The following is a 25,281-nucleotide window of genomic DNA, read 5'->3' as shown; positions in this document are numbered from 1 at the left end:
AATATTACAAAGGTATCATCATGTCATTATCTTATAAAAATACCCAAATTTATATGAATGTACTCAAAACTTTGAATATCAATTTCGTTGAACAGCCAGCCATTTAAAGCAATCCAAAAACGTCAATAACATTACATAATTCATTCAAGAAACAACTATTTTTAATTTGCAGGAGGGGAGAGTACCTTTGAAATGGCCAGCCTAGTACATTTGTTTTATCCCAAAAAATATAGTCACCTACCCACATATTGCCCGTGCTTAGGATAAAAGTCGAGTACTGTGAAATTCATTTAATGAACTTTGCAAAAGCAACAAGAATAGCTCTAACAAGCTCAAAATATCTTTTAACTGAACAAGTAACGTTATATTTAAAGGCCAATATCTACATAAGCTTTAAATAAAGTTTACATCGTTAAACAATAGGGAGGATATAAATAAAGTTTTGTTGCAGCGTCATTTTTGCGCATGCGTATAGTGCTAAGACGGAGTGCGCCGTTTCCTGAGAGTGAGGAGAGCCGTACGCGCCGTTACTCTTCTGTTTTTACGACAATCCCACTAACATAAATACGGACCTAGGTTTACTATACTAGTTAAAATATGCCGAAGAATAAAGGTAATTAAAGACTGCTAATATTTCATCGTATCCCAAAAGGCAGGAATCGAGCTGCGTTGAAGAACGTGCCCTGGGGATTGATTTTAATTTGGACTTAGCCAGTTAGCCTGCTAGCCTGACACAAGTTTGTACATTTGACAATGTCATTTTTAAATAACTTTCACCGGGTGACTTGATAGATAAGTGTGTGTGTTTAGGTTCGGCTGGTTGCCTAGAAGGCCTTGTCATACACGGCCCGATGGATCGGGTGCCGCCCGTCGCTCTGAGCTGGCTCTGCATTTGTTATGCTTCTCATTAGAGAGTGGTTTGTTAAGAAAACCCGCGTTGGAGTGTGGACAGGACAGTCACTACAAGATAATAATGCTCCGACCCAGGAACAGCTGGAGTGTCATATAAGTGAGCGCAGAAAGATTAACTCGGGAAAATAACCTGGCATTAGTCTGCTTTACTACTGTCTGTGTGTGACATAGGCCGTAAGGTGTCTTGTTACTATTAAAGGTTTTCCACTCGTGTGGTGAGTCTGAATTGGGATTGTCAGGTTTTCTCATTGCTCTTTTCCCTTCTCCATGCAGGTAAGGGAGGTAAGAACCGAAGACGTGGTAAAAACGAAAATGAGTCTGAGAAGAGAGAGCTGGTCTTCAAGGAGGATGGACAAGGTGAGGAAAGCCACACCTTCAGTGCATTTGCCTACACAGTGATACAGAGCAGGAGGTAATCCCGATTGTCCTGTCCCTCCTTAGAATATGCACAGGTCATCAAGATGTTGGGTAATGGACGGCTGGAGGCCATGTGCTTTGATGGTGTGAAGAGGCTCTGTCATATCCGGGGGAAGCTCAGGAAGAAGGTGATCTGACACTTGAAGCTGCTGTGGACAACAAACCGCCAGCACTCACTAGCGGATAAGCATTTCCTCTCAGTGGAGTGTTTGGTTTTATTCGTATAGTGCATTTTCACAACATTACATTCTCTCAAAGCACTTTACATTATCCCTGCCCAAAGCCCCCAGAGAGCAAGTCAGGGGTGACAGTGGCAAGGAAAATCTCCCTAGAAGGAAGAAACCTTGGGTGGAACCAGACTCAAAAAGTACATTCGTGAAAGTAGAGGAGACTAGAAGCAGTGCAAACAGTTATGTGAGTGCAGTATGTAAGCTCTGTCTAAGGCAGCATAAGTTGGGGTTGTGCTGACTGTGATTATATGGCACATGCACAGTAATCACCAGGGCTTTAGATAACGGGTAAAACATTTGTCTGGACACCGGCTTTTTGGTACTATACAGACTTTTACTTACACCCACAATTTGGTAAGCAAATTAGTACCTCACCTAAAATATTAATGAGATTTGTATTGTGACACCTAAAACTTTGTAATCTGTATAAATTAGGCATATCCATATGTTTAACAAACGTATCAGACTTTAAACTGCTAAAGTACCGCCACACCACTGAAGTCTTTTTATCTTGTTTATCCACAATATCTCTTCTTTTAAAGATGTTGTGGCTGCTGATCTGTCCCTTTTTTCACCGCCACTTCAGTGCTTATCGCTTCCATGATTTACCAAAACAGTTGCATGTGGCTGTGCTAACCGAATTTAATAAATATAAGGATGCGCTGAATTTATACAGGTTACTAACTTTTGGGCGTCACAATACGCATTTCCTATTTATGGAGCTAGATGGGCAATCAGAAAGGAGGGCATTATAATTGTCCAGCCTGGAAATTATAAAGGCATGTATTACTTTTTCTGCATCATTGAAGGAGAGAATCTTCTGAATCTTGGCTATGATCCATAAATGGTATAACACAGTTATAGTAATAGTTCATATGTGGGCATCAAAACATGTATCCGATGCCTTGTTTCCACGAACGCGGAACCAGTGCCAGGCTTTTTCCCAAACCGGAACTGATTCGGCGTGTTTCCACTGCAAAAAGCTGGTCCTAGGCCAGAAAATGCAGCACCACAGAAAAGCTGGTCTCAGAATTTGGAACTGTAACGTCAGCAAAAGTGGGATGGCCAGTCACGTCCAAACCTTCCGCATACCCAGAAAATTCAATCTATATCCAATTTAGTTTTATTTAATTATCTCCAATGCTGGACAGTGAAACAACTTGCCAGCTTATTAGTGAAATAATGTTGCATTGCTTTTTTATAGTCTGCAATAACACCAAGATCTCCGAGCACTTTGTGTAGCTGAACAGGAAGACCACCGAGGTTTCGGTTGCCAGTCTGAGTTCGAGCAGGCTTACTAGCAGCACTTTCCTCTATTGGCCAGTTTCCCAGTCAAGGATTAAGCCTAAGCCTAGACTAGCTTTGAGTTACAATGGTGAATCTCCATTGAAATGGCAATTTAGTCCAAGACTAGTCTTAATCCTAGTTCGGGAAACCGGCCCTATGTGTTTAGCATAAGGAAATTTTTAGCCATCCAGCACCAAATGCCTCCCTGTCTTCTAACCCTGAGAAGGGGGATACATCATCTGTTTTGACAGATACATATAACTATGTATCATCAGCATAACAGTGGAAACTAACACCATGATTTCTAATGATATTTTAAATAAACAGATATGTATGAATTAAACACTAATGGGCCCAGCACTGTTTCCTTTGGGGCTAGATTCCTTACTCTAAACACGTGGTGGTCTGTAGTCAGTCTTGGTCAGTCTGCTGTGTGTGGTTCAGCAGGCTAAGCCTTACTCTAAACACGTGGTGGTTTGTAGTCCGTCTTATTGGTCAGTCTGCTGTGTGTGGTTTAGCAGGCTAAGCCTCTCTACCTGTGATCAGATGGCCGCTGCTTCCAGCTCCTGGGGCATCCCATAGTGGCTGCCCTTTTGCTGTTACTCCCAAACTAACTTGCCCCTGTATGGAGAGGAAAATGGGGCAAAGACAATTTCCCCATGGGGATTACTGAAGTCTCACTATTTCATTCTAAATCCAAGACCTGTGGAAATTAACAAGAGTGGAATGTTCAAGGTTCTTTTTAATGAGTATGGGGGGGGGGGGTAGCAGACTAGGACTCACAATTTAAAACCTTATGTGTAGTTCTTTCCAATTTGCAGGTTTTTCGAGAAAATTCTCTGACCTGTGGGCATAGATGTCAGTTATGGACCATCTGTAGACTTTCGGTCATAGCTGATAATTTCTACTAATACCCAGAAGTTATGCTCCTCCCTGCTGACATAAGCAGCCTTCTGAATGGGATTGGCCCCCACGTGCAGTTTTTCATTAATATATTGTCTGTTCTCTCTATTCCAGGTTTGGATTAACACATCTGACATCATACTGGTGGGACTGAGAGATTACCAGGTAGGCCTGTGGGGAAAGTGTGACCAGCTGCACGTACAGCCCACTGTAGCCTAAATTTAGTAACTACTAGGACTTCATGTATGCTGGACTGCGTTTGCATATCCGCATGACTCTATCTGTCGTTGATAGCCTGTAGCCTTTGGGGGCGGGGTTCGAATTGACGCTGTGTGACTAGTCTTGTCTCACTTGCAGGACAACAAAGCTGATGTTATCCTGAAGTACAATGCAGATGAAGCGCGTAGTCTGAAGGCCTATGGGGAGCTTCCCGAGCATGGTGAGTCTGCCTGGGGCCTTTCTGCGCAGAAGGTAGACCGAGAAGATGGCGGCCTGGACTCACTGCTCCAGCCACTGAACTGGATGCAGTGGATGGCAGTTGAAGGCTGTTTGTTTGATGAGGCTGTCTCACCTGTCCTCTCGTACCCATTACTCTGTTTCTCCTTTGCAGCTAAAATTAATGAGACTGATACCTTTGGCCCCGGGGACGACGACGAAATCCAGTTTGATGATATTGGTGATGACGATGAGGATATCGATGATGTAAGTGCAGTGAGGTAGTGCTGGATGCCATGGATTCCGCATACAGCCCCATGTGTGTGAATGGGGTGGCCCCTCTCCTTTTTTTGCTGGGGCCTGAACGGCATGGAGTTCGTGGTGTGGGGGCGGTATTGGCGGCACTGCCCCAGCTCTCTGGGCTTAACGCTCCCTACTCTCTCCTCAGATCTAAACGAGGACTGGTCCAGGAAAGGGAGGTGAACGCCCCTCCCGGGAGGACCTGGACAAGATGCCCCCTGGAATTTGGGGCTGGTTTCACATCTCTTTGTAGAAAGTGGATGTGAATGTAATTCCTGCTGAAAATGCAGCCTCCTTCATGGTTTCATTTTAATATATTTATATTTTACTTCACCCGGCATACAGCACATTTACAGTAAAAACTAGGCCTCTTTTACATTTGTTAATTTGTTTGTTTGCTGCCTTGATGCACACCTGACCAAATTGCCCTGCTAAGTATCAAGGCCAATGAAAGGTGTTGAACACACTCTTTCATGATCTTTTTCTTTCCTTCCATCCAGTATTGTTTAATTTGGCGATGTGACTAAAGATTGATTATGCAAATAGAAATAAATGGCAAATTTGCATCAGAGCTATAACCAACAGCTTTGTTTTTTTCCTGCTCAGTCGGGTGGCTTTTCGTATTTGGATGATCAACTAATTTAGTGTTTTCCCTACATGGATTTTTGCAGTTTAGATCTAGTTATTACATGATTTTTCACTCTCGTGAATATTTCTTTGACCAGTTCTTCTGCCATAGACTATATATAAACTATGTACATCTGGGAAATGGTATTCCTGTATGAGCCCAGGTGAATCTACATGCACACCAGTGTGCAGCCCTTGCAGACCCAGACTGCGCTGATCTGCTGTTTTCAGTAGGTTTGTGTATTTGATATCTGCTCAGTGTTTCTCATACTACACATCTCTGCTAAGCTCTTTATGGATACCTTTAAATAAAGTGACTTAAAATTCTCCTGGTGTTTTTGAATTATGAAAAAATTGAACTGTTACGTTTAAGGTTGGTTTATTAGAGCGCCTGAAATGTTAGCCTCTTCTGTGCTGATTTCAGGCCCTGCAGAACAAAATGCTTGTGCATTGTTTGAACATCTAGACATTTCTGAAATCTTACTTTTCATTGAATTTGTTTTATTCAGAGAATTTCAATGGAAATGACAAAATCCGGGAAAGGAGACAATGTCAAATCTGTTTAATATCCTAAGCAATGATTCTCGGCCACTCAAATCCCCAGAAAGCTTTTAGGTGACACTGAAATCCTTGTACGTGCTTGTTCCAGAAAGCAGTCTCTCTTAGCTGACCTGTATCCTGCTATTTTAGGTCGATTGTACACTGACCTTTTTTTTAAAATGGCAGCTTGATTATAAAAATCCTAAGAAATTTCCAGCAGGCTTTTTTTTTTTGCTGCTCTTCAGTCAATTCCTGGGCAGTTTCTGTATTTTCCTCTAAGACAGTGGCCTCCCCAACCCCAACCCCCCCCCCGCAGCCGAGTGCATGCAGGGGACGCCAGCGGCTCCCAGACCTTCATGACGTTTTCCACAGTCAGCACACGATGTGCCTGGGTGCCCCAGAAAGGATCTACTCCTGCAGCAAGGATGCATTTAAGCCATGCTCTTCTCTGGAAAAGTCATTCAACTCTCTAGAGCTGTCCATATTTAAAAGACCTATATTTTTTACTGTCTACCCTTGACTTGTAGCACAGGGGAATGACAAATTTCAAGAAGGCTGTATACAACAAACTGCCTGAAGTCTACTGCTGTGGCTTGACTTAGATAACAAACTTCAATTCACATTCAGAGCTTTGCTTTGATAGCACAACCCTATTGAGTTTAATTTGATCCCTTAAATTTGATACATCGACTTTGATGAATGCTGACTGGTGAATTCTGGCTGTCTGGCTGGGGTCACACGGCCCCTTACAGTTTGTAGTTGTGCTTACATTTAGACTGGCCTTGTGGTCTGGTCTCACTACAGGACCTTTTTTGTTCAGCCTATAAACTGACGCTGTTTGTCATGTTTGATTCTTTAGCTTTTTAATGGAAATTACTCCTGCCTTTTGCCTCCGGACCCCCCTAAATAGCACAAGCGGTGACAGAAGATGGATGGGTGTGTCTTTTTTTATGACATGGTTTGAAGCTGTATTGTCACCTTGTAGGTATCCAAAAGTCATCCAAAGGTACCATGCATTTTTGCCTGTTTTATCCGCTGCTTATTTGACTTTTCCAGTTCAGTGCTTCTTATTGTCTTAATCTTCCTCTGACTTCGAGTTTTCAGAAGCATCCTTTTTGGCATGAAATCACCTGTTTGTCTCTTGCTCCCTGTAAGTGCGTATGTGGTTGTCACACTTCCCAGGAATTCATACTGTAAGCCCTCCGTACCCAGTTTTTTTTTTTTTTTTTTTTTGGGGGGGGGGGACCCGTAATTTTACTATATAGCTCCGTGCCATCTGGAGACACTCTCATGCTGAATGGTACCGCAGTAGTCCTCTGCAGCGTAGTAACTGTAATATGGTCCAGGGGTGTTTTTTGTATACCCTCACAGAAATACCGCTGTTATAATAATAAGAACTGTTAATGATATGGCGGAATATGTGGTGGGATTTAGTTAGAATGAAAACAAGCACGGCTGAGGCTGGAGAGGCTGCTCTTTGGGGACCGTCATGCCCCCGGTCATCATCAGCCCAGGTCATCATCAGCCCTCGGTCGGTGATGTAATGCGAAGCGGCTGCGCGCAGCGCTGCGGCGCCTCAGCTTCACCCCCCGCATCCGAGCAGACGGGATCACGCCGATAATCTGGGCCACCCATTAGTGTGTCGAATAAAAATCGCAATATAAGCGGGGAAGCTCGTATTTCATCCGACAGCCGCTCTGCTCTGATTTTGCATTTTGAGCCGCGTCCTACGATCGTAGAGGCGGACGAAAGCTACACCTGCCCCCCACCCGCTGGCCCAGGATGCGGCTGCTCTGAGCCGGCCTTTTCAGTTGCTCTGCCCGCCTGGAGGTGACATTGCGCCCGTGCATCTCGGCAGCTGCTGGAGCCCGTGAGCATGGCGGAGAACACAGCGGATCTGCCGGGGAAGGCGCGGGGAGGTAGGTGCCGGACGCTTTCGAAGGTGCTGGTCTCGGGGTGGTTTATGATTGCATATCATCCGTAGGGTAATAGCATGGAGAACGGCAGTGACCTTTTTCCATACTGCGGTTTTACAATAAGAAATGAGCATAGATGACCACAGAGAGACAGGGACGCTGCACTCTGTCCTTTATAAATATCGGGGATTGTGTCCCATATTAGTAAAAGGACAATTAAACGTGCTTAAGAACACATCTCGGGGATTGTGTCCCATCACGGGGAGCCACACGGTTTCGGAAAAAGGACCATCTATAGCCACGTTTTAACAATAAATGACGCCGCAGTCTCGGCGACTGGCTGCCTGACTCAGCTGTCTCTCGTCGCTAAGTCGTGTTTATTTGGGCAAATATTGCGGTACCTGCAGCAAAATGATTGTTAGCTAAATTTGCACCTTAATTATACCTCTCATATTTAATCGCTTTCGGTTGTAATCCGAAACATTTTATTTGCATATTAGATGTTTTTAGAATGATTGCGCACTCAAACATCATCTGTCTATTATCTAAAGTCAAATGCTGATTTGTATAACGCAAGCTGCCAGCAAAACTAATGACATATATGAAAAGGGCGGATTCATAAAACGCTTACCCATGTAGGCCTACATTCAATAATTGTTAATGACAGCCTTGGAATTTTTTTTTGTTTTTTTCCCCCCAAGGGTGCAGTTCTTTATAGCCGCGAACTTTTATGCGGTCGAGTCCCTACGCTGTTACATAGAGGTGCTGATGCAGGGACGCGATCGGCTCTTTGCCGAAGGACAGAGAGTCTCTGAGGGTGATGCGCCTTTTTGGGTGTTGCTCAATTCATTGCTATAGAGGCGATGCCGCTGATGTGAGCAGCTCTCATATTTCTGCTCTGCAGTAAAACCACAGGCACCAGGATACAGCCGGTAATAAGGGCAAGTTTAGAGAATAGCTTACAATAGCTTGGCCTACAGTAGGTTAGTATACGTCTTCTTAGCGCTGAACCCTTTCTATGATTTGCAGGCCTGTGTGGGCAGGGGATCTGAAGCTCACGTTAGTGATGGATAGCAGCCCATAGACAAGGTGGCCCTGAGGAGCTTCCGTCTTGATATCCTTAATGTGTATTGATCGGCAAGCAGTTGCTGATGAAGGCGGACTTCTCCACTTTCTGGATCCACCCCATAAACCAGCCCATAATATCTCCACCCTCCATCTTCACATCAAGTCACTCTGCACCAGCAGCCGGTAGAGGCTGCTGCAGTGACTGCTTCTGAAAGTGTGTGTGTCTCTTGTGCTTGAGGGTGATGTACAGTATACGCCCGGAGCAGAAACCCACCCTTTTGAAAATTCACTATGGCTATGGTTTCCTATGGTTTTTATGCAGTAACCATAGTTTTACTATGGTAGCTCATGGTACTTTGGTACTACCCATAGTACTACCATGGTTTGGAAAGACCATGGTAAAACAAAAACCATGGTTTATGACCAAGATTATACTAGGGTTTAACTGTAGCGAATCCATGATAAAACCATAGTCATGGTTTCCATAGTTACCCGAAAAGCCATGAAAAACGGCAAACCATTGTAAACCATGGTTATTTAGTCATAGTAAAAACATGGTTAATTTTCGTAAGGGCAGGGAGTGCGAGTAGATACCTGCCAGTTTGAGTGAATGTTTGTGTTTATGTTAGTGGTGCACTGATGTGATTTTGTCTGAGAGCAGTAACCAATGTATTCGTCTAACATTACCGATACCAATAACCTCTGAGCTCTACAAATCTGTCGTGAAACTGATCTTGATGACGTTACTATGATCCTGTGAATATGTATAGCAACCACATCATATGCTAGCAGTGAGACATCAATTCAATGCAACTTGGGAAACCATATAGCGTGGTTCTGATCTGAATGAGCCGACAAAATCCTTGTGGTAAACTACGGAAAATGGCTGATTGTCAAATGCAATCCTCTGAATTATTTTAGTAGTTACACCTTTAGCTCCGGTGCTGCCAACTTTAAATATTGACTGAAGTCTATATATCAGCCAATATCAGCCATGATTTACAGATTGGACTGATACCGGCATCTTGATTTTTAACCAACATCGGCTGCTACCTATATGTTAACCGATATATCGTGCATCTTTCGTTCAGGGGTTCCCAAAGTGGCAAAATCTACGGAGGGGCACCCCTCTCTGGTGGGCAAAATGGGGGGCATGAGACTTCTTTGTGTGAGTGTGTGATGTGGTTGACAGGAACCAGAAGTGAAATAACTGGGAAAGATGATTCTTTATTCTTGATTTAAAGACTGTTAGCTCTTTCCCAAGGTAAGACAGGTGCACCCCTGGGTGTCCCATCTTGCTGTCGTTCCCGTTCTTCTTGTTCTGCTGTGTCACTCTGGACTGGATCCAGTGGCTCTTTGCAGACTTTCGCAGTGGGTGTGTGTTCAGTCCGCTCTGCTTCTGAAGCTGCCCCCCTTCTGTGCTGTTTGTTTGTGTGGATCAGCGCCCTCTCATTGATGCAAGATGGTGATTAAAATAATGAAACACCATAGGGCTGCAATGCTCAAGGAAGCAGGACTTGTAACTACCTACTTGTGCGCTGTGATGTATGACTGGGTGAAGCACCTGAACTTCTTGTGAAAAACGTACAGGAAAAAAATATGGGAACTGTAAACTGAAGGGTATGAGACGTACTGAGCACCTAAACTGTTAAGGGGATATATTCTTAAAAAGTGCTTTATCAGTAATTATTATTAGCAGAATGCATAACCAGGTCTGTTTCCCTGTCAAACACATTCCTCTGGGCCGGCAGATGTGATGACCCCGCCTTCTGTTTCTGAGAGGAGACCGTCAGCCAACGGGAACCCCTCCCCTGTCCGTCTGCTGGCCAATCCGGGAAGTCCTGGAGGGAAATGTAAGCACCCCCCAGTGGTGAGATTTAAGGGGCTTTGGGAATGTTCCACTTCTCCAAGCATGCAGTACGTTCTCTTAACAACACATAGTGACAGCATAACTCGCATGTGGGAGTTTTACTTACACAAAAATGTTCTGAGGGCAGAAGGAAAAATGATTGGTTCAGAGAGACAACCTATCAGATTGTAGAGGAGGTGGGTCAAAGCAACTAGAGGAGGCGAGAGCAAGACATTTGATTGGTTGGTCCTGCCTCCTATAGTTTCTTGAAGCCACCTCCTTTACAACCTGATTGGTCAACTCTCTGAACCAATCATTTTTTCTTCTGCCGTCAGGACATTTTTGTGTAAAACTCCCATGAGTGCATAACTCCCCTGGCCAGATATAGCGGGCACAGAGGGGCATGTAGTCTGATTCCAGCCATAGAGGGTGCTGTGCTGCCACTCAGTATATGATCAGCAAACCATCACCTCATGTTAATTCTTTCACAGGGGAAGAAAGGAGAGTTCAGGTCAATGGCCATGCCTCCCCTATTCGTCTGGCAGCTAATCCCAGCAGCCCGGCAGGTAAACAATGTAAGTGGCACTCCCACAGTGTGAGCGCACAGTGTGAGGGCACGGCGTCCAGCTCTGGGGGAGCCCAGCTTGCTCCGCAGACACAGCCGTGTGTTTGCACTTCCTCAGACGCAGATGGGTACCTGAGGACGGATGACAGGATGCGCCTTGCCAAAGAGCGGCGGGAGGAGAGGGAGCGGAGCCTAGGTGAGACTTATGTGTATCATGTGACCTGGGGCTCTGCGCGCCCCTGCACACGGTGCTGCTTTATTATGTGACCTGGGGCTCTGCGCGCCCCTGCACACGGTGCTGCTTTATTATGTGACCTGGGGCTCTGCGCACCCCTGCAGAGGGTGTTGCTTGTCTGTGGTTGCAATTCTCTGTGCTTTTAAATATTTAATCAGGAGTGAGCCGAATGTTCTTTACCCTTGTGGCTTCATGAAGCCTGTGTCGCCAACCCAGCCATCCCAGTCACTCACCCTGGGTGAGGCTTGTGGTCCAGTGTTAATTTTGTTGATGAAAATTTTTCGTCATAGTTATTGACAACGACCTTTATTTTCAGACTAAAACGAGACGATAAATAAATAAAAATGATTTTGCGACGCCTAAGACTATGACGAAGAGTATTGACAATTTCTTAAACGAATAAAAACGAGACGAAAATGTTTGCCATAGACGAGATCCAGTCAGAACTAATGTAGATCTCGTAAGGCAGGGATCAGTTAGGCCTCATCCACACGGACGTTCGAAATGAACGCCCTATGAATGCCATACGTGTTTTTCCTGCGTTTTGTAGCTGCGTTCGATACGCCCAATCTGTAGTCTCGTGTATTTACCTGTGGGGGCAGTAATTACTCTTAAGGTTTCTAATGTATATTTCGAGATTTAAACAAGATGACGAAATCACATTGTAAAGTTCTAGTTTTACATTTAACAATTACTTTCAAATGTGCATAATTTGCGTCTTTCATTTTCAGTTTTTTTGTGATTTTTTTCGGGCTCGATGTGTGTGTTTCACTTTCAGCCGCCGTTTTCTGAGTATGTCGCACGGGTAATAATTAAGTAACCAAAGTTATATGATGTACTCTCGAAACCATCCATAATTGTTGAGGTATTGGAGAGAAGCGGGGTTTATATATTAATTGCTTAAATTTTGGGGGATCAGCTGCAGTGTGTAAACTATATTTTTAAGCTAGAGGTCCAAGATGCATTTATGTAAATTTTATTTACATCCACACATCCATCAATCTCGATCCCCACTGCTTATCCTGATCGGCGTTGCAAGGCTTTATGATAATTACGGCCGTAATTGCTGTAACACTATAATTATTTATATCGCATGATTTTATGCTGAAATATGTCTACAGCTTTTGTCATTTCGTATTAACTGCAGTTGAACCCTATGAGTAAAGACAGTTGAAAAGAGAAAGCAGATACGGTGCATCAGTTAAATGAGTTTTTCCTTATAGATGTCCAAATTTCCAGTTGCCTACTGAGCTTTTTAAATTGGTATTTTAAGCGAAAATATTAGCACCAGTTGATCCGTCGGTTTGGGTTACTCGTAATATCGGTATTGTACCAGCAGCTGATTAACTCACTGCTGGTACAATACCGATATTACGAGTATCACATTTTCCGTAAAATGTGGTTTCTCGAAGTTGCCGTACAGAATCGTGGGACATATTCGGTCCTCTGGAACGCCAACCGAACGCCATGTAAACGCAATATCGTCGTTTTCCTCGCGTTCGTCGGGATTTTGACGCCAAGAAAACGTTGCATGCAGCGTTTATTGGACGCCACCTGAACGCTTAGCCGGCCGAACGCCGGTTCTGAACGCCAGTGTGGTCGCTTTGATTTGCTCCATGAGCAGAAAAACGGTCGGCGTTCATTCGGCGCTCGCCTGGCGTCAGTAACGCCAGAAAAATGCTTTGTGCAGAAGTCCGTGTGAACGAGGCCTTAGAGAAAATTTCTTGAAGCAAAGGTTCGGGAGATCACAATGTCTATTTAGTGTGATATATATTTAAGTAGCCTATTAGTTGTATCAGCATCTACTAAATAAAGGTAGGGCTGCATTTCAAAATAAGAGAAAACCCTAATACAGTCGTGTCTATGTCATATATTTTAGTGTTCATGGATTTAAGTATTGCTTTTCTATAATTCCACACCGGTAATAAAATTAAAGTCTCGTTTTAATATAAATACAAACGAACTTATCACTTTAATCGGTGTTAGAGTAGGATATGCACGGTCTTATTATTTCCAAAAGATATAAAACGTGACATGTTTTTCTCATATTCGTTTTATATTTGTCGGAGTAACAACGCAAACGGAATGACGAGCCGTTTCAGGCGAAAACAGCACATTTTACTTTTTATTTCAAATAAAACGCGGGGTTACCAACTTCGGCCAGCTGGCTGGAGTGAGATTTTCAGTTCGAGATCTGCACACACATGTAACAGTTCTTACCAATTCTACATAGACTGCTTTTGTATTTAACCGTGTAAATACACCTTTCACGTAGCTAATTTTAGGTTTTATAATGGAATAATATAGATTTACCGTAGGAGTTCCAGCGTGAGTCTGAAAGCGTGAGTGTCATGCCAGATGCTTGATATTTGGCAACCCTGAAAAAGTACATTTTTGATTTACATAACAAATAACATTACTTTATACAGTTGTTAAAAAGCAGAAACTTCGACGAACATGAAATCACCAATAAACTACGTCTACAAATATTTATTTTAATATTTCTATTTTAATATTCAGAGAGAGCAGGCCTGGCTGGTGGTATTATAGCCTATTCACTTTGAAGTGATTTTATTTTTCCACTAATAGCACTACTGATTTTACAGTACTCAGTTTCTGGGTAAATAAACACATGTTTGTGTTTCAAATAAGAGGGAAATGTGTGTCTTTGTGTACTGCACAGTCAGACCTTAAAACCATCCCTTAACATTGGTTAAATTTCATCTTGTGAACATAATGACTTTCTGACATCAAATGGAAACTATAAACATTTCACTTTACACTTTTAATTTTAGTCGACTGTAATCTTATGATATTTAGTCAACTAAAACTAATTTAGATGACTAAATTATGACTGAAACTAAATCATTTTAGTCAAAAGACTATGACTAAACTAAATAATAATTTGCTGTCAAAATTGACACTGTTCTGGTCAGGCTTAGGGTAACGGTCAGGGTAACGGTGGTCCCTGTGCCTCGCTGTAGCGGCACGGGAGCAGGCCATCCGCGAGAAGGAGCGTAGGGCCCAGTTGCAGTATGAGCGGACGGTGGAGGAGCGCTGGAGGCGCCTGGAGGAGCAGAGGCAGAAGGAGGAGCTGCGCCGCGCCGCCGTCGAAGAGAAGAGGAGGCAGCGGCTGGAGGAAGAAAAGGTCAGATGTCATTTTGCCCTGCATCTCCTGCCCTGGCCTGCGAGGGGCGTCACAGACAACAGCCCGGTGACACTTGTCTCTCTGTTGACCCTGACGCGGTGCACAGGAGAGGCTGGAGGCTCTGATGAGGAGGTCGCTGGAGCGCAGTTTGCAGCTGGAGCAGAGGCCCAAGCGCTGGGTCTGGGGCAGGGAGGGTGAGTCAGAGTCACGCATGGGAATGGGGGTGGGGCTTCTGCACCGCTGGATTGGGGAACACAGTCCATCACGATGGCTGCTGTCCCAGGGCATGCTGGGTAACATTCAACTGATGGACTACGTGGTTTACATTTCTGTAGGGGCACGTATTTTTATTATCTCTTATGTCTTGTATAACTAGTCACGTCTTCCTGAATTTTTCGCGCCCACAAGCAAGTGTGTGTTTGCGCTCTGTGACTGAACGACTTTTTGAGTGAGATTGTGGGCCTGGGTCTGTGTGTGACTGTCTGTTATTGGTTGTTAATGTTTGTGTGACAGCATAGATAAATGCTATACGTGTGCGTGAGCGGTCAGCGCAGTGAGCGCTGCTCCGCCTGATCCTGGATCAGAGCTCGGTGGCATGTCTGAATCTGTCTGCTTGGGTCAGTACAGTGAGTGCCACTCTGCCTGATGATGGATCAGCGCTTGGTGGCCTCTCTGAATCTGTCTGCTTGGGTCAGTACAGTGAGTGCCACTCTGCCTGATCCTGGATCAGCGCTTGGTGGCCTCTCTGAATCTGTCTGCTCGGGTCAGCACAGTGAGTGCTGCTCCCCTTGATCCTGGATCAGTGCTCAGTGGCCTGTCTGAATCTGTCTGCTCGGGTCAGCACAGTGAGTGCTGCTCTGCCTGATCCTAGATCAGTACCTGGTGGTCTGTCTGAATCTGTCTGCTCCAGTCAGCACAATAAGCACTGCTCTGCCTGATCCTGGATCTGTGCTGTAACAACCTCTCTTACGATCATCTGCCCCGCTGGCTGGTCACAGGTGCCCAGTCCTGCTTGTAATGCTCTCCTCTCTTTGCTCCGCCCTGCTCTGACCCTGCCTGCTGCCCAGGTGACTGTGAGAATTCCCCGCCCCCTCTCTCCGCTGCCTCCGCCCACCCCTCCGAGCTCGCCGCCCCCTCACCTGCTGTCAGCGAATTCAGCCACGGTACTGAGCTCCTGCCATTCTCTGTGTGCCATGGCCCCACACACCCTCATGCCATGGCCCTGCCCACCTTCATGTCGTGGCTCCGCCCACCTTCATGTCGTGGCTCCGCCCACCTTCATGTAATGGTGTTGCCCACTGTCATGCAATGGGACCTGTTTCATTGCTAGTGTGTCTGGGTTCCCAGCCTAAGCTGCTTTCTTCTAGGACGTGCAGGATTGATCTGGCTGGGAACCATTTTCTTTATTGTCCTCAGATTTCACAAATTTTCAACTGGCATGTGCCTTGGCTGTAGGTCAAGTTGCAGATTTGCAAGAGGACAGTGTGTGACAGATTGTGACAGCATGTGAGACAGAGATAGGCAGAGTGTGACAGTGCTTGCCAGGGTGTGGCAGCATGCGACAGGGTGATACAGGGTTAGATAGGGTGTGACAGAATGTGACACCATGTGACGGTGTGACAGTGTGAGACATGGTGTGACAGTATGTGACCGGGTGTGACAGCGTGTGACCAGGTGTGACAGCATGTTATAGGATGTGACACGGTGTGTCAGCTTGAGGCAGGATGTGACAGGGTATAATGGTGTGAGACAGGCTGTGAAAGCATGAGAGGTTGTGTAACAGCATGAGACATGGTGTGACAATGTGAGACAAGTAGTGACAATGTGCTCCACGTTTTCAGTGACATGTCTGTTCACCAGTCCGCTATTTCATTGGTCATTTCATTCTTTTTCTTTTTCATCTCTTCATTCCTCTGACCATTTCCTCCTCTCTCTTCCCCTGAGGATGGTGGGAACATGGGTTTGGTGCCCAGTGCCACATCAGACAAAATGAGCTGCCCTGTGTTCACAGCTTTTAGCAGATCAGATGGGGCTTCCCCCCGTGACAGAGCAGCCAGGACGTCACTTTCACTGTTGGGAAATGGAGTGATGGAACAGTGACACAGTGATACCCTGTGTGCTTTCCCACCAATGCTACACATTATAAAAGTAAATTGAAGAAAAATATATAAACAAAAATAAACAAATAAAAACAATAACGAACGACAACAATAATATACAATATCAATATACAGTTTCAAGCTGAATAGTAAACTAAAGTGCAGCAGTGCAAACATATATTCTTTAAAATTGAGAAATAATTAATATAATATAATCTTTAAAACAATTTATAATGAATAAAAAATAATAGAGTTAATAAAGAAATCTTTATATATAAGATGGCAAAAGAGGGCAACACCTCCTATTGCAGGATAACTCTGCAGTTGTAAATTCTGAAGTAAAACCCAGCAGCTTCATATAAAAAACATAAAAATATTTCCAGGTTATATTTGAGGATAGGAAGCCTCTCTGCTCTAAACTTTGTTTACCTGTGCCTGGCATGGATTTAATTTTGTCTGATCCCCATAGCTTCCCCAGTATGAAATTCCCATCATGCATCTCTCTACAGCAGCTGACTATGTGTCAGCATCCACCACGACCCTGTCCCCATCCTTGGGCCCAATCATCTGCAAGCGCCTTTCATCCTCTACTTTGGCTGTTAGCCACACTGAAAATAGAGGCAAGTGTGCCTGTGTGTGTCTGCATGTGTGAGTGTGTGTATCAGTGTGTGAGTCAGAACGTCTCAGAGGTAACAGCATCACAGAGGTAACAGAACCTCTCAGAGGTATCAGCATCTCTCAGAGGTAACAGAGCAACACTGAGGTAACAGAACCTCTCAGAGGTATCAGCATCTCTCAGAGGTAACAGAACCCCCACAGCAGTAACATTCCAGTCAGTTTTGGGCACAGTTAATAACCACATTGTGACTTCTCTTCTCATCTTCTTTTTCATCTCACATTCAGCTTGTTGTCCTTTATTATCCCCTTTATTAAGCTGATAAATGGACTTATGTAATACATGTGAGCACATGAGCAATCATGAAAAACACGAGTAACCATGAGTAACTAGCAGTACTCACAAGTAACCATGAATAATATGAGTATCTGTGAGTAAGCAGCAGCACTCATAATTAACCATAAATAAGAAGAGTACCCATGCATAACAGGCAATACTCATAAGTAACCATGAATAACAAGAGTACCCATGAGTAACCAGTAGTACTCATAAGTAACCATGAATAATATGAGTATCTGTGAGTAAGCAGCAGCACTCATAATTAGCCATAAATAAGATGAGTACACATGCATAACAGGCAATACTCATAAGTAACCATGAATAACAAGAGTACCCATGAGTAACCAGTAGTACTCATAAGTAACCATGAGTAACAAGAGTACTCTTGAGTAACCAGCAGTACAAATAAGCAACTACGAGAGTCAAGAGTATCCATGCGTAACTGTGAATAGCCATCTTCATGGTTCGTACCTCCCCATCACCCATCCCCATCTTCATGGTTCATACCTCCCCATCACACCCTAAACCGCTCAATCACAGTATCACCCAGGGACTGCAGCTGCTTGCACAGGTAAAGAGGTCCGCATTCTGAGTGGGGCAGCTCTAGCTAGCTATTGAGAGTTATCCAGAGGAGCACTGCAGTCCAGTGACTGACAGTGATGAATGATGCTCTCCTGTGCTCCTCTGTCTAGAAACACATTACCTAGGGCATGTGTCCATGGAGTGCATGTCTGTGTATGAGCTGGGAGCAGTCCACAGTCTCACCCGCCTCTCTCTGCTGCTCCTATGGGCTCTGACCTTTCACCTTTGACACGCTCGTAAATATTCTGCGTTTGGGCTTGTCTTTGTGCAGTGCCACCCAGCCCCCACCGGTCCCCCTACCGTGGGTCCCCAAGCCGAGCGGACCGGCGCAAGGCCACATCGGCTTCTGCGGAAGATGGAGGAGGGGGGGTGGCAGCAGTGCCTGGCACCCCCAAGGTGCAAATCAGCTTATTATTAAAGGCCTACTATTCAGTCCTGAATGGTGTCACACATCTCTACATAATTCCATACGATCTTACATGGTATTTACAGGCGTTACACAGTTCTTCTTATATAGTATGTATGAAAAAGCCATTCTTCACAATGTTATACATCATGCCTCTGCTTAAACTACAATTTCACAGCACTATGTGGTGTGACAGCAGTTTTTAGAATAAAGTAGTGTTACACCAGCACCACAAAGAGATTTAGAGTGTTACCACAGTATCACATAACCCAGCAGGGTTATGACATTATGTAATAATGAGTGCTGCCCCATTCAGGCCGTGTCTCAGAGCCCTGCTCTGTGTAAGCATCGTGACTGTCTGGGGTTGCAGCACGGTGTTCTCCACACACTCTGCTAAACACACCTATCCACTTTGGTGTCAGAAGCTGCACAGAGAACAGCGAACGGCCTCCCCACTCACTGGCTCCCCCCGGAGGCGACCCGAATCCCCTGCTACGCCCAGCAGACGGCCTGCCTCTCCAGCAGCAAGCAAGTGAGTGTGTGTCTCTGTGTAGGTGTGTGTGAGTGTATCTGTGATTGTCTCTGTGTGTGGCTGTGCACGTGTGTGTCTGGTTGTGAGTTTGTGCCTGTCTGTGAGTGTGTGTGTGCTTGAATCCTCTCTCTAACATGCAGCTGAGATATTCCTCACACCGACCATGTGTATAGTAGCTCCGTTACACTGTAAACATGCCTCTGAATGCAAGGCTGCCTTTGCAGCATGTGTCATGTTCTCTGTACCTCCAGGTCGTTGTTAAAGGGCTGCCCCCTGTCACCACGGAAACACAACAGCCCCAAGGAGCAGGACCGCACCCAGGACCCCCAAGCAGAAGGCTTCAGAAATCAGAACATTGAATCTCCCAACAGGAAACCAGTAAACACTGACTCTCCCACCAGGAAACCAGTACACACTGACTCTCCCAGCCATAAGCTTATAAACACTGATTCTCCCAGCAGGAAACCAGTACACACTGACTCTCCCAGCCATAAGCTTGTAAACACTGACTCTCCCAGCAAGAAACCAGTAAATATTGAGTATCCCAATAATAAACCAATGAATACTGACTCACATAACATGAAACCAGTAAACATTGACTCTCCCAGCAAGAAGCCAGTGAATACTGAGTCCCCTACTAACAAACCGTTAATGACTCACATTCCTCGTAAGGGAACATCATGGTGTGACACAGCAGAAATGAATTCATTTAAGCCGGAGCCTCCAGAGAGGAAGCCATCTAACCCTGAAAGCCCAGCAAAGAAGCCGGGCTGTGAGGTGCCCTTGGAGCGGGGAGCTGGTGAGTGGCTGACTCCATCTCCGGCCGCTCGCTCTACACCTCAGCTGCTGTCTGCTAATTCATCGTGGTGTTTCTCTCTGACATCAGAACGGCTTCCAACCTCACCAACAGCAAAGTCTGCTGCAAGGAACACAGATGCCGAAGAAGCCTCCAGATTGCTGGGAGAACGGAGGCGTCAAGCACGTCTGCAGAAGGAACAGGAGGAGAGGTGTGTGTGACCGGCTGTGAGTGTGTGATGGGCTGTGATTGTGTGTCCAGCCGTGAGTGTGTGTGACCGGCTGTGAGTGTGTGTGACTGGCTGTGAGTGTGTGATGGGCTGTGATTGTGTGTCCAGCCGTGAGTGTGTGTGACCGGCTGTGAGTGTGTGATGGGCTGTGATTGTGTGTCCAGCCGTGAGTGTGTGTGACCGGCTGTGAGTGTGTGATGGGCTGTGATTGTGTGTCCAGCCGTGAGTGTGTGTGACTGGCTGTGAGTGTGTGATGGGCTGTGATTGTGTGTCCAGCCGTGAGTGTGTGTGACCGGCTGTGAGTGTGTGTGTCTAGCCGTGAGTGTGTGTGACCGGCTGTGAGTGTGTGAGTGTGTGTGACTGGCTGTGATTGTGTGTCCAGCTATGTGTGTGTGACCGGCTGTGAGTGTGTGTGTCTAGCCGTGAGTGTGTGTGACCGGCTGTGAGTGAGTGACTGGTTGAGAGTGAGTGACCGGCTGTGAGTGTGTATGGCTGGCTGTGAGTGTGTGTGACCGGCTGTGAGTGAGTGACTGGTTGAGAGTGAGTGACCGGCTGTGAGTGTGTATGGCTGGCTGTGAGTGTGTGTGACCGGTCGTGTGTGTGCGATGGCGTGTGTATAACCAACTAGTACCAACACACACCTCTTCTGTCTTACAGGTTGAAGATGGAGGAAGCATTGAAGAAACAGGAGGAGGCACAGAAAGAGGAGGTGGAGAAGCAGAAGAGGGAGCAGGAGTGTAGAGGCAGGGAGGACAGACAGCAACAGCAGAGGGCGCTCCAGGACAGGGAACTACACACTCACATTCATGGAGAGGTCTGTGGCCCTGTGATATTATGGTGGTTTTGTTGAATGCAGCAGGGAGGTCACACTGCTGCTGTAACCTGCTCCTTCACAGTGGGAGGAGGCCCAGAAGGAGGCGGAGCACCAGCGGCAGGAGCGGGAGACGGTGAAACTGCAGGAGGAGCAGGAGCGATTGCAGAGGAAGAAGGTGCTGCACTGAGCATGTCACCCTGAAAGCATCAGCACTGCACTGCGGGCAGCTTTTACTAACTCGGCTTCTTTAATGTAGCAAGTCGAAGGCACAATGTGAAAATGCGGCTTTCAAAGAAGTTTGTGTCGCGGATGACAGCCACTGGTGTGCAAGACCACGGTGACAGGCGATGGGGGATGTGTCTGCTGCTTCCCCTGAGTGCCGTCAGGCCACATAGAGCAGATTCTCAACACCCACTGTAGCCATACAGTTACTCATTTTAGTGGGTGAATCTCAAAACTAAGAACACAAAGACCGTACTTGTGGTCTTGGTAAGAACGGTCTTGCTAACTTGCTGTCCAAGAACGAACTTGGAGTGCAACGAGTCATGGGATTGGTCTCGTTCGGCAAGGATGCAACCGACGTATCCTTGATATTTGGGGCAAGATCAACATTCAGAGATTTTTACATTCCTCTGCACTTGTGTTCTTAGTATTGGAACTGGTTTTCAGCAATAAAAGATGACGTAAAACGGGTACACAAGAACACAAGTACGGTGAAGTATGCAAATGATGTTTGACACTGAGAACCTTTCCATCTTTCCCTAGAGGGTTGAGGAGATCATGAAGAGGACCAGGAAGCCCGACGCTGAGATGAAGGTGACAGATTCACTTTGGCTGCTGGTGATTATGCTCCTCTGCTTCCTGCTGCTGATGACTGAGGATCCCTGGTTTTGTGCTCTTTTGTATTAAACAGAAAGAAGAATTACCAACGCCTGTCTCAGCTGCACTGCCAGGACCTGCAGGTACCAGCACCATGATCAGCTGTGGAGCTTTGGCATCACCCTGAAGACAGCAGCGAGATCAGTCGAGATGTCGTCATGACAACAGTCACTCTGCAGGGTCACATGTCACACTCAGCTGACACGTGTCACACTGCTGCAGCACTGTTTCACTGTGGCGTTACTTTCATATGCCGCAAATGTCACGCCTTTTCTTGTTTTTAAAAGCATTCCACAAAATGAACCCTAGATGTGATTGTGACCCAATACAGATGGACCTGAGCAGCTCAGTTATTACTGTGATGTTGGACCTATAACATGCCCTTTAAGGAACCTCTTTCTCAGCAGAACATGGTTCTGACTTTTGCACCTGTTTGTGCTCTATAGAGAGACGACATGCAACTATGCCGGCGGAATCACCGGTGAACAAAAAAGTGGATGGACAGAAGAAGGGGCAGTCACCTGGACAAGTGAAGGTGGAGATGAGGCAGCAGTTGAAGGAGGAGGGGCCTGGGCAGGAGAAGATGGAGGTGAATGGACTGCTGAAGGAGCTGGGGCCTGGACAGATGAAGATGGAGGTGAAGGAGAGACTGAAGGAGCAAGGACCTGGACAGATGAAGGTGGAGGTGAAGGAGCAGCTGAAGCAGCAGGGGCCTGGGCAGATTAAGGTGGAGATGAAGGAGCAGGGGGCTAGACAGATGAAGGTGGAGGTAAAGGAGAAGTTGAAGGAGCAGGGACCTGGACAGATGAAGGTGGAGGTGAAGGAGCAAGGGCCTGGACAGATGAAGATGCAGGTGAACGGGCAGCTGAAGGGGCAGGGGCCTGGACAGATGAAGATGGAGATGAATGGGCAGCTGAAGGGGCAGGGGCCTGGACAGATGAAGATGGAGGTGAAGGAGAAGTTGAAGGAGCAGGGGCCTGGACAGATGAAGGTGGAGGTGAAGGAGCAAGGGCCTGGACAGATGAAGGTGGAGGTGAAGGAGAAGTTGAAGGGGCAGGGGCCTGGACAGATGAAGATGGAGGTGAACGGGCAGCTGAAGGGGCAGGGGCCTGGACAGATGAAAGTGGAGGTGAACGGGCAGCTGAAGGGGCAGGGGCCTGGACAGATGAAAGTGGAGGTGAAGGAGAAGTTGAAAGAACAGGAACCTGGATGGATGAAGGTGGCGGTGAAGGAGCAGGGACCTGGACAGATGAAGGTGGAGGTGAATGGGCAGGGGCCTGGACAGATGAAAGTGGAGGTGAAGGAGAAGTTGAAAGAACAGGAACCTGGACGGATGAAGGTGGAGGTGAAGGAGCAGGTTAAAAAAGACCCACTGAAGCCCAGAACAGTGGTCAGTATGGAGATCAAACCCAATGGCTCTCACGTCAACACGCCACTCATCAACCTGGATCCACTGGAGATAAAGGATGGGTCTCCAGCATCCGTAGATGAGGTGCAGCCTATGGAAGTCAGGTGAGAATCCGCTTCCGGTGATGACAGCCCTACCACCATTAGACTGTACAGAAGCTGTTCTATTCTGTTTATACTGTAACCTTTTGCTTTGGCAGCCCAGTCTCCAAGGAGGAGCTGATCTCCATCCCACGATTTTCACCTGTCAGTGATGCTCATCACAGCAGCATAAGCAACACCCGAGCCCTGGAGGACCTGCTGGACCTGACAGGACAGGTGGCCTACCCCAAGCATTCACCCAGCACCAGCCTGGGAGACTGCAACAAGAACCTGATCGAAGGCTTCAGTCCCTGCTCTGACAAGCAGCTGATCCAGAGCCTGAGCTCGCCTGCTGATAAGCTGAATGCGCAGTAAGCAGGTGGTGAGAGCCCCACGCGCATGCGACCGGAGCGCACGTCAGACCCGCGCAGCAGTGCGCTCACCTGTCCTCTTCGTTCGCAGTGGTCCTGCCTTCCTCGCTGCTGCAGTTCCTGGATCTGCCACCAGGCTGCGTGTGAAACCTCGGAAAGGAGAAACAGACGGATGCTTCCCTGGCCTATGACGGTCCGGTCCCCCCCTCAGCAAGCTGTACATGTAGTGGTCATGCAGATACAAGCCTGGGTCCTGCCCCTTCTCCCTTGTTCCTGTGAAATACTAGAACTCAGGAGCGACAGCCATTTTTGCAGGGTTGTTTTCCGGTTTGAACGGCTGTTTTCCGTGTGGGTGGTGCCTGTTGGGGGTGCGATCGCCGCAGACCTGGGCACATGCTGCTTAGTGTTAGCCAAACAGCAGCACGCTGACACCCCCCGTCAGGTACACTTAGCTTCTGTTCCGCCATTCAGTAACATGCTACTTTAAATATGCTGAAAATACTAATTTTTCCTGAAGAAAATGCCCTAACAGAAAATGACTTGAGAAAATGAATTGAGAAGAACATATCAGAAGTTCGCTTCTGCCAAATTCCTTTGGGGATGCAAGCTCTTTTTCTGGCTTGACTGTAATTGACTGTATTGTAGTGTAAGGTCTGCGGCTTCCCATAAAAATATTCTACCCATTCAGAACCTACCAGTCATGGGTGCCATACAAGAGGTACCTGATCACCAGGTCTATTAACTTCATAAAACTACCACGGTCAGCTACACTAACTGTGCTTCCAGTAGCTGATATTACTAGCACCCCCTTCTGGTGCAGCATGTACACCACATGTACTGTATATACTCAATCCCATGCCTTCCTGTTCCTTACGCGGGAAAGGTCGTCCCTATCAGCAGTATGAAGTCTGTGGTATTGACCTGATGTGTCCGACAGCAGTTACAGGCCTGAGAGCCCTATTGCGAAACTGAATGAATTATATTCTAGTTAGATACATATCAGGATCCCATGTAAAAGTCAGGCTCCCCATTCATTTGTAGTAATTTAGCCTAGAGTCCGAGGTTGTTCTTTTACTCTTCATGGCACTTTCTGGCTGATCTTTTCTGGCTTGTTCTCAATGGCAGTTTCATCTGAAATCCAGTATCTTGAGCCACAAGGCTGGTGTGTTTGGCCAGGTTATCTTTTACAGTCACTGCTAGGGTAGATGCCGGTAACCACTGGCACCTGATATCTAGGATAAGAGTGACTTGTTAAAAAGGCAAGTTATTGTCTGCTCTGATGATTCTGTTCAAATGGGTCCTCAGCATGAGCTGTGCAGAATGACAATAAAGCTTAAAATCCCAAAACTGGCCTGATCTATGGGGCGGGGAGGGAGACAGTCACATGACTTTATGATTGATGATCACATTTCCCCTCCCTGAGTGCTGCTCTGTGTTAATGGGGCGTTAGGTTTGATCTGGGAAGTCAATTTCCACTGGAACACCACTGAACTTATGATGTTTTCACAAATGTCACTAAGTAGTGTGTTTGATTGTTTTTATGAACAACTGTGTTTGACTTGAATTTTTAGTATGATAGACTTCATGGCAGCCTGTAAGTATGAGTTGGCATATCGGATGTGTCGGATGTTTTTACCCCAGGGACTGCCTGCACTGGAACGGGGTAGACTCGGATTAATATCATTCCTTCCAAGGTAA

General features: G+C 46.2%; 2 protein-coding genes across 10 annotated transcripts; both read left to right on the top strand.

Annotated features, from left to right (window-relative positions):
• Positions 1-456: 456 nt before the first annotated feature.
• LOC111857247 (eukaryotic translation initiation factor 1A, X-chromosomal) lies at positions 457-5,438 on the top strand. The gene is made up of 7 exons (XM_023837892.2): positions 457-613; positions 1,186-1,269; positions 1,354-1,457; positions 3,864-3,914; positions 4,107-4,188; positions 4,360-4,451; positions 4,633-5,438. The coding sequence occupies exons 1-7, from the start codon at positions 598-600 to the stop codon at positions 4,636-4,638; spliced, it is 435 nt and encodes a 144-aa protein (XP_023693660.1). The 5' UTR covers positions 457-597; the 3' UTR covers positions 4,639-5,438.
• A 1,503-nt stretch (positions 5,439-6,941) lies between these two features.
• Positions 6,942-24,930, top strand: map7d2a (MAP7 domain containing 2a). 9 transcript variants are annotated; one of them, XM_023837932.2, is made up of 19 exons: positions 6,942-7,570; positions 10,387-10,488; positions 10,976-11,059; positions 11,168-11,245; positions 14,269-14,432; positions 14,539-14,626; positions 15,500-15,595; positions 17,041-17,151; positions 18,340-18,464; positions 18,897-19,006; positions 19,258-19,805; positions 19,893-20,013; positions 20,689-20,845; positions 20,928-21,020; positions 21,611-21,661; positions 21,759-21,807; positions 22,171-23,236; positions 23,332-23,591; positions 23,675-24,930. In XM_023837932.2, exons 1-18 carry the CDS (start codon positions 7,528-7,530, stop codon positions 23,585-23,587), a joined length of 3,342 nt encoding a protein of 1,113 aa, XP_023693700.1. In that variant the 5' UTR covers positions 6,942-7,527; the 3' UTR covers positions 23,588-23,591; positions 23,675-24,930. The 9 variants fall into 9 exon arrangements, with proteins under 9 accessions (XP_023693700.1, XP_023693701.1, XP_023693706.1 ...); XM_023837938.2 differs by having other exon boundaries at positions 6,943-7,570; positions 19,258-19,384; positions 19,679-19,805; positions 23,332-24,930; XM_023837934.2 differs by adding an exon at positions 8,597-8,656 and having other exon boundaries at positions 6,943-7,570; positions 23,332-24,930.
• Positions 24,931-25,281: the final 351 nt, after the last annotated feature.

This window comes from Paramormyrops kingsleyae, chromosome 24 (genome assembly GCF_048594095.1).
Source record: "Paramormyrops kingsleyae isolate MSU_618 chromosome 24, PKINGS_0.4, whole genome shotgun sequence".
Classification (NCBI taxonomy): Eukaryota; Metazoa; Chordata; class Actinopteri; order Osteoglossiformes; family Mormyridae; genus Paramormyrops; species Paramormyrops kingsleyae.
The sequence above is the reverse complement of the archived record's forward strand: the minus strand, read 5'-3'. Positions and strand labels throughout refer to the sequence as shown.